Consider the following 12,598-nt stretch of genomic DNA (forward strand, 5'->3'; position numbering starts at 1 on the left):
GTTCCAACCAGTCTGGGGTCTACGTGCTCGTGTTCAGCATCTAGTCCCCACGGGTGGGAGGGCAGTCTTAGCTCCTGTAGAACAACTCAAAAACATGTGTCAGGTTGTAACGTGTATCCACAAGGAGGAACTCGGACTCCGTTTTGTTGCTTAACTATTGTTTCTTGACTGCTTTTCCTTGGTTCCTGCCTTCCCTCACTTCCCTAATTAGCAACTTCTTGAGTCTGCTCATTGGAACTCAGGGAAGCCTTAGGAGACTAAAGCCTTTTTCTGCAAACGAGAAATGGGGGACACAGAGGGACTTTTGTACCCGGCAGGACCCCACAGGGTGCTGCTTACTTTCAATCCCCTCTTTTCTTTGATACTCCTCAAGTGTGAGGGGACCAGGGGCAGGACCAGAAAGGAAATCAAGTTTTAGATAAAGAGGTTAATCACAAACTCGGCAGGGGAACTCGGTTTTAGGGGCACTTGGTTTCAAGTGAACCGGAGAGAAGTTAATTTATTATACACAGTGGATTCCGTATAATGATTTCCGTAGGTGTTTTGAGGCAGGGGGAGGAACCTAAGACAAGAATTGAGTAAAATGTTTACCAAGGGTGATCTCATCTTGGGGCCTGGAAGGGATGATGACTCGTGCAGTAAGTACAACACCAAACTGTCTTAATCGAAAGGAATTGATTTGACTTCTCTTTGGCACACCCCTCTAATAGTGGTCAGTAATACTGGGAGCAAGACCAGACATGGACCATTCATTTCTACCTTAAGAGACCTTTAAAAACCAAAGTCAGCATATTCAAAGTCTTTTGCTCAGTGGAAGGGGCCTAGCATGCCAGGAGAACATCTGCTTTTATCTCTCTCTATAATATATTCAAACTGCCAAGTCTTCTTTTCGGAGAAGCATGGAAAAATGCCCAAGATGGGACACAAAGCAAACTATGCTCACTACACTTAAAGTGAAATTAAAGGAATAGTTTGCTTCCAAAACCAGCATCTAAGTAAGCAAACAGAAGAGTAATACCTGCTACCTATCAGATCTTAAATTGTTGGAAGATGTGAAAGCAGCAGTTTCTAGCCTCTGCACCCAGTGGGTAGTCAATAAAGTTACTGACAATCTCATTCCTGCCCATCATAAAAGGGCTAAAAGATAAGGGTAAGTAATATTGGACAGTTACCAGTAATACACTGGAACAATGCCAGGGAGAAGCCACAGAGTTCATTAGAGCAAGCCGTTTTAGGTAGAACTGCCTAGGAAAATACATCACGTGCCAGCTTTGTGATTGTTACTGCACAAAAACTAGTACATGAATATTCTCCGCCACTACCGTAATCCTGGAATTGCCTCTATCACATGTATATTCCGTCTTTCGGCATGAATTCTGTAAGTTGATAAAGTTGCCTCTGGGGAATAGAACAGCTGAGCTCTTCTGGGATCGTGGCCCTCTTGCTGGACACACGCCCATACTTTCCTATATCCTCCTGCCCTGCTCTCCTATTCCGTTGTGACCTACTGAACTCGCATCTACTCTGACAAGATCAGGGTTGGAATCAGAGTTGAAGAGGATGAACGGGTCTGACACTACCGCAACATCTACAAGTAAAATGTACCACGAGTCCACAACTCAGCATGAAGAGCGAATGAAATGGAAAACTGGTGAGGTCAAAGGTGTAAAACATAATTAATACATTCATAGACCATTAGAGCCACAGGGGAGATTGAAGGTCCCTTAGTATAACTCTCTTTACAGAAAGAGAAAACTGTAGCCCAGAGAAATTGTCTCAAATCACAGTCACAGTTAAAGAATGAAAAACAAAGTAAGGTGATGTCTAAGGACCTTTAAAGATAGAAAACATTAGGTAAAACTACTAATCATGTAGAAGCATTTGGAATTTTAAAAATTCAAATCTGCATATCTATTTAACAAGTATTTTCTGAGAGCTTGTTACATGTCAGATAGAGCACTGAACAAAAACAGACAAAAATCCCTGTGCTCATGGAGTATACAATCTAGCGGGGAAAGAAAATAAAACATTAAGTAAAATATATAGTATGCCATACAGCTGTAAGTATCATGAAGAAAAATAATGCAGGGGAAGGGGAGACAGAGCACCTAAGCATAGGGGTGGGTAGGAGGGTCATGTTTTAAAACAGCGTGGTCAGGGAAGGTCCTCTTAATTCTGATACACTTGAATGAAGGCTTGACGGAGGTAATAAAGTGAGCCAAACATTATCTGAGGGACAAGTGTCTGCAGGCAGAGAGCTAATGAAAAAGAAGAGTCCCTGGAACATCCATCGAAATACAAGGTCAACAAGGTCCAGCAGAACAAGCAAGGAGGAAAGTAGTGGGAGATAAAGTCTCAGAAGTAACTGGGACCAGATTTTACAGGGCCTTGTATGACACTGTAAGGACTCCGGCTTTTTCTGAATGAAATGAATAGCCAAAGGAGACTTTGAGCAGAGGAGTGACATGATCTCACTTTTTTGAAAGGACTGCTAAGTGGTCCTAAGTGCTAAGAACTTAGGTGGTGCTAAGAACCGTCTATAGTGGGCAAATAGAGAAACAGAACCAACCAGGAGGCTACTGCAATAACTCGGGTGAGACATGATGGTGACTTAGAACAGGGTTGTAGTAGAGCAGACATGGAAAAAATAGCTGTATTTTAAATATATCTTCAAGGTAGAGCCAACAAGGATTGGATGTGGGCTGTATAAGAAAGACAAGAGTGAAGGTTGCCTCCATGCTTTTTTGGCCAGAACAACTAGAAGGATGGTGTTGCCATTTGCTGCGAATGGAGAAGACTGCAGGAAGAAACAGATGTTTTTGTAGTTTGGGATGTGTGTATGTGTGTGTGAGAGAGAGAATGTGTGTGTGTGCAGAGGGTGGAAATCAGAAGGTTTGGTTTTAGATGTGTTAAATTTGGCTGCTGTATTGAGAAAGTACACAGGTGCAAGAAGAGATTATTTAGGAACTCTTAAAATAATCTATGAGAGAGATGATGGTGGTTTGGACCAGGCATCTTGCAGTAGAAGTAATGTGAACTGGAAATATATTTTGCAGGTAGAGTTGTCATGATTTGCTGATGAAGTGATGAAAGATGAAAGAGAGAGAAAGAGGAAAGTCAATGATTTCTTCAAGGTTCTTGGCCTCAGTAACGAGACAAATGGAATTACTATTAACTGATATAGGCGAGACTATAGGAAGAGCAAATTGAGGGAAACCAATGATGTGGAAATGTCAAGTAGGCAGTTAGGGTTAAAAGTTTGCATTTTCAGGGAGAGGTCTGCACCAGATATATAAATGTGGGAGTTATCAGTATATAGGTAATAGTTCGAGCCACAAGACTAAAACAGATCACCAAAAGAGCAAGTGTAGATACAAAAGAAGTCCAGGGACTGAGCCCTGGGACACTCTCAAAAGCTTTGGGGTTGTGGGAGCCATGTGTAAGGTACCTCAAAAAACAGAGTGATCAATTGTGTTTAATTCTGATGACAGGTCCAGATAAAGTCTGAGAATGACCATTGGATTTAGCAATGTGGATGACATTGATGACTTTGAAAAGAGCACTTTCATTGGAGAGGTAAAGGCAAATAGTCTTACTAGAATGTATTCAAGAGTGAACATGATAAGAACGGGAACAGGAAGTATAGACACGCAAGGAGTTTTATAAAGAGAAGCAGAGAAGGTTGGTGGTACATGAAGGAGAATGTGGGGTAAAGAAAGGCAGCAGGTGGCTTTCTTTTTCTTTCTCTCTCTCCTTTCTTTTTTTCTTGGTTAGTTTTCAAGATGGGAGAAATTACAGCAAGTTTATATACTGATAGGAACACTCTAGTAGTCAAGGAAAAATTATGATGCAGAAGAGAAGGGGAAGAAATGCAGAGGCAATGTCCTTTAGTAGGTAGAAGGGAACAGGATCCAGCCAGTAGTCAGAGTAGGCCTAAGACAGGAGAGCAAACAGCTCATCCATATTAACAGGAATTAACACACACAGGTAGGTAGGTAGATATGACGGTGGGAGCTCAGGGAAGTTCCCTTTGACTGCTTGTTTTTTCAGTGATACAGAAAGCATCGTCACCAACTGAGAGTAAGTGTGAGGGAAAACCTACAGGAACTTTGAAGAGAGTAAAAAAAAGAAACAGTTATCTAGGAAAGTGTTCATTCTTAATCAATCGTTTTTCACTTGAAATGTCTGTCACCTACCTTATTTGAAATAGTGGGCCCAATTTTAATCCTGTCCCTCACCGCCCTGCCCTGAAATCAAAATCTATCTCATTTAGGCTCAATCTTATCTTCAGGCCTCTTCTTCCTTATTAGTCCCTGCTAATTTAGAAAACTTGTAGAATTTGTCCTCCCAACCATGACTTCAGAAACGTGTAAATTCAGGCAAAGTCTTAGAGTCCAGGCTCCTTTCCAAAGCACATTCATCCAATTCAAACAGGATTCATTGCCCTATCATCACTAAGGGTCATGAGACCCAGGCTTCCTCCTTGGTAGCTGCTAGTTATCCCAGTATTCTCTAACCCCACAAAAATAAACCTTTAGATACTGTCTACACATAACCAAACTACAATACAAAAGCATACTCCTTCTCAGGTGAGATTTATATTCATAGACTTAACCTAGAGGAAGAAGACTTGAAATTTCCCTGGTCCTGTGTAAGACCTAATCCCATCACCATTCTACCATTAACTTGATGTCAGACAAGTCGATTCACCTATATCAGATAACCAAACTAAAAAAGTAGAACAAAACAAGCAGAAAAAACAAAAAAACAATCAAAACATGTTGGACGAGACCAAAGAAACAAATAAAAACCAATACAACTTATCCTAGGAGTGAAAAACTTTAACATCTGAAAATCAATTAATATAATACATCTTATTAATAGAAAAAATGACAAAAATACATGATAATCTGAATAGAGGCAAAAAAAGCATTTGACAAAACCCAACAACTTTTCATGATAAAAACACTCAACAAACTAGTAACAGAAGGGAACTTCCTTAAACTAATAAAGCCTATCCAAGAAAAATGCACAGCTAACATCCCACATAATAGTGAAAGACTAAATGCTTTCCCCCTAAGATTAGGAACAGGACACAGATGTCATCATTCCTATTCAACATTGTACTGGATGTTCTATCCAGGGCAATTAGGCAAGAAAAAGAAATCAAAGGCATCTAGATTGGAAAAGAAGTAAAACTGTCTCTATTTCCAAATGAGAAAATCTTATAGATGAAAAATCCTAAGGAATGCCCTAAAAAACTATTAGGCATAAAAAATTAACTCAGGAAGGTTACAAGATACAGGATTGATATACAAAAATCAATTGTATTTCTATACACTTGTGATGAACAATCTGAAAATAAAATTAAGGAGATAATCCATTTAAAATAGCATCAAAAAGAATAAAATACTTTGGAATAAATTTAACAAAAAAGTACACATTTTATGCTCTGAAAATTACAAAACACTGTTGAAAGAAATTAAAGACTTAAATGAGTGGAAAGACATCCCATGTTCATGGATCAGATGGCAATAGCTCCCAAATTGACCTATAGATTCAACACAATCCTTATCAAAATCTCAGCTAGCTTTTTTGCAGGAAGGTGATCTTAAAATTTGTATAAAAAATGCAAGGGACTCAGTATAGCAAAACAATCTTGAAAAAGAAGAACAAAGTTGGAGAACTCATGCCTCTCGATTTCATAACTTACTACAAAACCACAATAATCAAGACAGAATGTACTGGTTTAAGGATAAACATATAGATTAATGGAATAGAACTGAGAGTTCAGAAATAAACCCTAACATTAATGGTCCAACGATTTTTTTTTTTTTTTTGGCTGCATCGGGTCTTAGTTGCGGCACACAGGATCTTTGTTGTGGCATGTGGGATCTTTTGTTGCGGCGTGAGGGCTTCTCTCTAGTTGTGGCGTGCAGTTTTTCTCTCTCTAGTTGTGGTATGCGGGCTCCAGAGCAAGTGGGCTCTGTAGTTTGTGGCACGCGGGCTCTCTAGTTGAAGGGTGTGAGCTCAGTAGTTGAGGTTTGCGGGCTTAGCTGCCCTGAGGCATGTGGGATCTTAGTTCCCCGACAAGGGATCAAACCTGTGTCCCCTGCATTGGAAGCCGGATTCTTTACCACTGGACCACCAGGGAAGTCCCAATGGTCCATTGATTTGTAACAACAGTGTCACATCAATTCAGTGGGGTAAATAATAGTTTTAGAACAAATGACGCTGGGACAACTAGATATCCTCATGCAAAAGAATGAGGTTAGACCCCTATCTAACGCTATATACAAATATTAACTCAAAATAGATCATAGACCTTGGTGTAAGAGCTAAAACTATAAAACTCTTAGAACAACACACAGGAGTAAATCTTTATGACCTTGGATTAGGTAATGGCTAAAGCAACAAAAGAAAAAGTAGATGAATTGGACTTCCTCAAAATTAAAAACTTTTGTCCTGCAAAGTAAACCATCAAGAAAGTGAAAAGACAATCTCCAGAACAACAGGAAATATTTGCAAATCATAAGTCTAATAATGGACCTTATGGAGAATATATTAACAACTCTCATAACTCAATAATCAAAAGATAAATAACACAATTACAAAATGGCAAAGGATCTTAAAAGACAGCTCTCCAAATAGGATATACCAGGGGCTAATAAGCACATGAAAAGATGCTCAACATCATTAGCCATCAGGAAAATGCAAATCAAATCCACAAGATACCACTTCATACCCAGTAGGATGACCATAATTAAAGAGACAGATAAGGACAAGGGATGGAGGATGTGAAGACATCTGAACCCTTATACACAGCTGGTGGGAATGTAAAATGGTGCAGCCACTCTGTAAAACAGTTTTCAGTTCCTCAAAATGTTCAACGTACAGCTACCATATGACCCAGCAAATCCCCTCCTAGGTATATACCCAAGAGAAATGAAAACGTATGTCCACAGAAAAACTTGTAAACAAATGTTCATAGCAGCCTTATTCATAATAACTAATTAGGAGAAACAGCCCAAATGTTCATCAATTGATAAATGGGTAAATAAAATGCAGTACATCCATAGAGTAGAATATTATTCAGCAATAAAAGCAATGAAGTACTGATACACACTACAACATGCACAAATCTGAAAAACATTATACTAAATTAAAGACTCCAGTCACAAAAGACTATATATTATATGATTCCATTCATATGAAAAGTCCAAAATAGACAAATCTGTAGAGATAGAAAGTGGGCTGGTGATTGCCAGGGGAGTGGGAAACAACTGCTAATGGGTATGGGATTTTTCTTTTCTATATTTTAAAAAAAGTTTAGGACTTCCCTGGTGGTGCAGTGGTTGAGAGTCCACCTGCCGATGCAGGGCACACGGGTTCGTGCCCCGGTCCGGGAGGATCCCATATGCCGTGGAGCGGCTGGGCCCGTGAGCCATGGCTGCTGAGCCTGCGCGTCCGGAGCCTGTGCTCTGCAACGGGAGAGACCACAACAGTGAGAGGCCCCCGTACTGCAAAAAAAAAAAAAAAAAAAGTTTAATTGTGGTAAAAAAAAAAAACTCACACATAATCTAAAATTTACCATTGTAACCATTTTTAAGTATACTGTTTAGTAGTGTTAAGTATATGCACATTGTTGTGAAACAGACCTCTAGAACTTTTTCATCTTGCAAAACTGAAACTCTACTCATTAATCAACTTCCCATTTCCCCCTCCTCCCAGACCCTGGTAACCATCACTCCACTTTGTCTCCATGAATTTGACTACTCTAGGTTCCTCATATGAGTGGAATCACACAGTATTTGTCTTTTTGTTTCTGGCTTACTTCACTTACCATCATGTCCTTAAGGCTAATCCATGCTATAGTACGTGACAGGATTTCTTTCCTTTTTAGGGCTGCATAGTATTCCACTGTACGTATATACCACATTTTGGTTATTCATTCATCTGCTGTTGGAAACTCAGGTTGCTTCCACCTCTTGGCTATTGTGAATAATGCCATTATGAACATGGGTGTGCAGATATCTGTTGAAGGTCCTGCTTTCAATTATTTTGGTTTGCTGGATCACAGGGGCATCTCTTTAGAGTGACAAAAGTGTTCTAAAATTTGTTAGTGGTGACGGTTGTACAACCCTAGAATATACTAAAAACCACTGAATTGTACATTTCAAGTGGGTGAAACAAATGGTCTATGAATTATATCTCAATGAAGCTGTTAAAAAATACAACTCAGAAAGGCTAAATCAAGGATATAGTTACATAAGGATTTTGACTGAACTGAATAATTAATCTGGTTAAATAACCAGTCAATCTTGTCACATGGGTAATTCTGACTCTTATTTGCAATGACCTGGCTAGATATTTAGGTGTTTTTTGAGACATAACCTAAGTGCTTTTTTAACACTGACCATTAGAAGACATAGGAAAAAGAAAATGTCAGTACCTATCTTTAATTCACAATATTAAACCTTTTCATATTTTGTGTCAAGAAACACTGTGAAGAAATAACAAATTCATACTAACTATAGCAATTTTTATTTCATCTGCTCTGTAGGTATGGCATTCACCAGATTTTTTTAAAGATAGGGAAATAAGGTAGAACTTTATTCACTTTGACTTCAGATTCACTTTTTGAAATGTCACTCACAATTATTTCACATAAAAGATGCCCAAAAGACAGAGTTTATTTGCCTTTCTCTTTTTTGCAATAAAAATTATAAAATTAAGAAGTCCTGGGCTTCCCTGGTGGCGCAGTGGTTGAGAGTCCGCCTGCCGACGCAGGGGACGCGGGTTCGTGCCCCGGTCCGGGAAGATCCCACATGCCACGGAGCGGCTGGGCCCGTGAGACATGGCCGCTGAGCCTGCGCGTCCGGAGCCTGTGTTCCGCATGGGGAGAGGCCACAACAGTGAGAGGCCCGCGTACCGCAAAAAAAAAAAAAAAAAAAAAAATTAATAAGTCCTATGTCCATTGTCACCAAATGGGGAAAGAGGGAATAAATTAAAAAACAGGAGAGAAAAATTTTTGAGAAAAGAAAACATACATCAAATTCAGATTGTTCTCATCTCTAATTGTTATATACAACTAGAAAAGTTAACAGCAAAACAGATGGCCACTGAGGCTCAGAAACTCATTTCATCATCTTCTCTTTTGCTTCATCCAGACATTTTCAATTTTGTCAAGACTCAAAGTACAGATATAGAAAGACAATAAATGAGATAATCTCAAAGATTTCTAATAATCTCTTCTGATCAGAGCGGAGCAAAGTGAGAGAAACCTTGCCAGTCTGACTGATCATTTTTAAAGCAACGTGGTCCATGTGGTTTACAGCAAAGAGACAAGTTTGGAAGCCAACTTTCAACCTTGGTGCCAAGCACAGAGTGAAACAATGGTCATGATCTAATTATAGTGATAGCTGTTATTATGTGGAACAGTCTTTCTTTTCAGATTACACATCTTATAAACTTTAACAGCTTTTTGTAAATAATCTCTCAGGGTTGACTTTAAGTGAAGGTTGAAATACTAAGTTGATTTCAGATTCTTATTACAGATTTTTCAAAGTCCGTCTGTGTGCAGAAGCAAAATTATGAATGGCGACTCGAAGAGTTGAGTTCCCTTCAGGGATATCACAGGAATTGATGACTGAATATAGTGCCCGGGTATATGCTGCAAATAAAGATTTGAACAGTGGTGAATGAAGTCAGATTCTAAACAATTCTCCCAACCTTTTTCTATTAGTACTGTTTCTCTGCCCAGTCTCATAGGAATTAACTTTAACCCATTCACTGAATAAATATTTATTGAGTACTTACCACATGCCAAGTACTCTGTGATTACAAAAAAGATAAGGGAGAGGATGGACACAAAAATTAAATTGCAGTGTAATATTTCCAGACCAGAGGCATATACAAAATGTCATCACAGAATGAAGTTTGGAATGAAAGAAAAACTAGGAGAGGATGGAAAAGATTTCCAGAAGTGGTAACATTTAAGATGGTCTTGAAAGATTAATAAAAATAAAGGAAAGAAGGCATTCTAGGCAAAGAAATGAGTGTGTGGGGTGCAAAGGTATAAAAAAATGTGGCATGTCCTGGCAGTAGCAAGTTCGATAAGGCTGGAGTGTTGCCCGGAGCCAGAGAGAAAATATGCCAAGTATGACATGTATTTTGTACTGTAATGGTAAGTCCTACGGGTTTGATGATAGGGGAATGGCATGATCAGATTTGTGTTTTTAAAATATAACTCACAGGACTGATAAGGAACTCTTATCACAGGGCAACAGGAATACAAATACTTGCAGTACTTTCAGTGTGTGTATGAAGCCTATATAATCTCTACAGTATGTAAATCAATATATTTAATAATGGACAGGAAACAGAAATACTAGTCACAGCAGGAATGACTCATCTTCTCTAGCTGGGATCCCTGATAAAGGTAGAGTTTATATTGGTCCTCATTTCCCTCAGTGATCCTTAGCAGAACTGAAAGTCTAATGTGGATATCTACACATTATAAATAATATATATATATGTGAAGATAAATAATAAGTCTATGTTAGATAAGGCCTAACTTAGATGGCCGTAAGAGGCAAGCTCTAATATTCTTCATTTACAGGAGGACCTGAAACCCTAGCCTCACTACTGTGGAGTGAGCTAGAAATATTTCCCCAGCATAAATGGAGACAAGAAGATAACAGATCTCAAAGAGAAATATAACTCACTATAATTATTTTTATTGCCTCAGAGTTGTTTTGCAAAGGGGGTAGAATAGTCTGATATATAGTAAGCCCTTAGTCAATAAATGCTAAATTACTACAATCACTACTTTTACTGTTGTTGTTTTCTTAACTGCCACCAGGCCCCAACCATTCCTTTAAGAGACTTACCTTTGTGGTTTTTATAGAAAATACAATTGTTGGCACAGGTATCAGGATGAGCATCCCAAAAATCAGGACCACAGCAGCATAGTGCAGGTAAAGTAATATTATACAGCTGCATTTTCTCCTGGATCTGGGCTCTTAAAGCTTCTACATATCTATAAAAATACAGTATGACCAGGCAAAGTGAACCACTAGGAAGAGAATGAGTATGAGTCCTTATTTTACTACCAGCTTTAACTGTTAAACTATTTCATATCTCTGTGCCTCAACTCTTCCTCTTGGTCCTGGGAAGCAGCACTAGGAAAGACGTAGTGCGATTCCAGAGAGGTATTAGGCAGTCAAGAAATGTGATGAAGTTTTGTACTCCCCAAAGTATGAGAAGACACAGTCAACTCTTTTGTAAGGAAAATGAGAACACTGACTTCCTAACAAGTTTCCTCTAGAGCCAAAATTTCACACAGAACTTTTCAAAGTACCTTTGGTGTTCCTTTTCTTTCTGTTGTTTTTCTCTGGCTCCTTCCTCAAGTTGTAGCTGGGCTAGTATCTCACTCATCTTCTCCCCTGAATATGGCTCTTCATGAAAGTTCATTCTTAATATCCTCTGCTCTTCAGCATAACGTTGCTGCTCTTTCTTTTTCTTAATTCTGAGGATAAAATCATAACGTGGTTAGGAATTTCATAAAATCATTATTTAGAATTAGCATCTGGATCCAAATAACTCAAGAAATTACCAGAAACAGGGGAGTCAGGAAAGCAGTTTAACACCCCTAGAAAAGCCTCAAAAACTCCTGCTGGTTGATTTGAGTTTATCCCGTAGTTCATGTATACACATAGCCTCCTGGATGGAAATGATCAATGGTTACTAGTAAAAGAGTTTTCCTTTAAGAATTCTAATACAAGAACTTTCTCAGGTTAAAACTACCAGTAGAGAGGACTTCTGCTTTTGGCTAAAATAGAGTAATAGGGACTGGGCTTGCCCTCCCACCTTAAACAACCAAATAGATAAATAAACAAATCAACCCAGAAACCAACCAGACCAAATACAAAAAAACGATGGTTTTTAAGACACTAGATATTAGACAACAAAAGACAGTGATCCTTGACAGATGGAAAACAAATGAAGTGAGCCCTACAGGTGCCCAAGCTTACTGCCTTGAAAGTTTCGAGGCAGCAGCACAGGGAGTTGAGGTGGAGCCTGGTAGACTCCCTGAGTCCAGGGACACAAAAGCAACTAGAGTTCCTAAGACAGAAAACCAGGGAGAGAGAGCTGCTCAGAGAGAGAACCCTAGAGATCTGCAGAGGGTCTCCTTCTAATACACAGCAGAGCACTGTGCATGTATGCGAGGAAATGATTTGGGGCCAGGGACAGGACCATCTGAAAGAATAACAGGGAACAGTGTCCTGTGCTCACACAGAGCACAGAATAGAGAGCCTGTTCCCACCAGTCAAGACTTGAAAACCTCACAATGCACAGGACATTGGGTAAAGTTCTCAGAAAGATTTTACCTCAGCAGTGGGAAATAATGATTAGTCCTAGACTGAGCACTGCTCCAGACACACCCAACATTGTAAAAGCAAAGCCCCAAAGTAACTTAACTGCATCCCAAAACAAAGCTCAGGAAAATTTATGAGAATACAAAGATATCCAGTAACCAACAAGGTAAATTCACAATGTTGGACATCTAATCAAAGATAAGATGCAGGGTTTCCCT

At 39.1% G+C, this 12,598-nt stretch overlaps 1 protein-coding gene across 1 annotated transcript in view; it reads right to left on the reverse strand.

Annotated features, from left to right (window-relative positions):
* Window positions 1-8,560: 8,560 nt before the first annotated feature.
* The window catches only part of CCDC15 (coiled-coil domain containing 15), a 61,495-nt gene continuing 57,457 nt past the window's right edge, over window positions 8,561-12,598 (reverse strand). The window contains exons 14-16 of the mRNA XM_082845453.1: window positions 11,363-11,530; window positions 10,893-11,041; window positions 8,561-9,673 (exon numbers count right to left, since the gene is read on the reverse strand). Coding sequence (XP_082701579.1) covers window positions 9,552-9,673; window positions 10,893-11,041; window positions 11,363-11,530 — 439 coding nt within the window. The 3' untranslated portion in view covers window positions 8,561-9,551. The remainder of the gene's footprint in view (window positions 9,674-10,892; window positions 11,042-11,362; window positions 11,531-12,598) is intronic.

The sequence above is a fragment of the Leucopleurus acutus genome (assembly GCF_964270905.1).
Source record: "Leucopleurus acutus genome assembly, chromosome: 8".
NCBI classification, from domain to species: domain Eukaryota; kingdom Metazoa; phylum Chordata; class Mammalia; order Artiodactyla; family Delphinidae; genus Leucopleurus; species Leucopleurus acutus.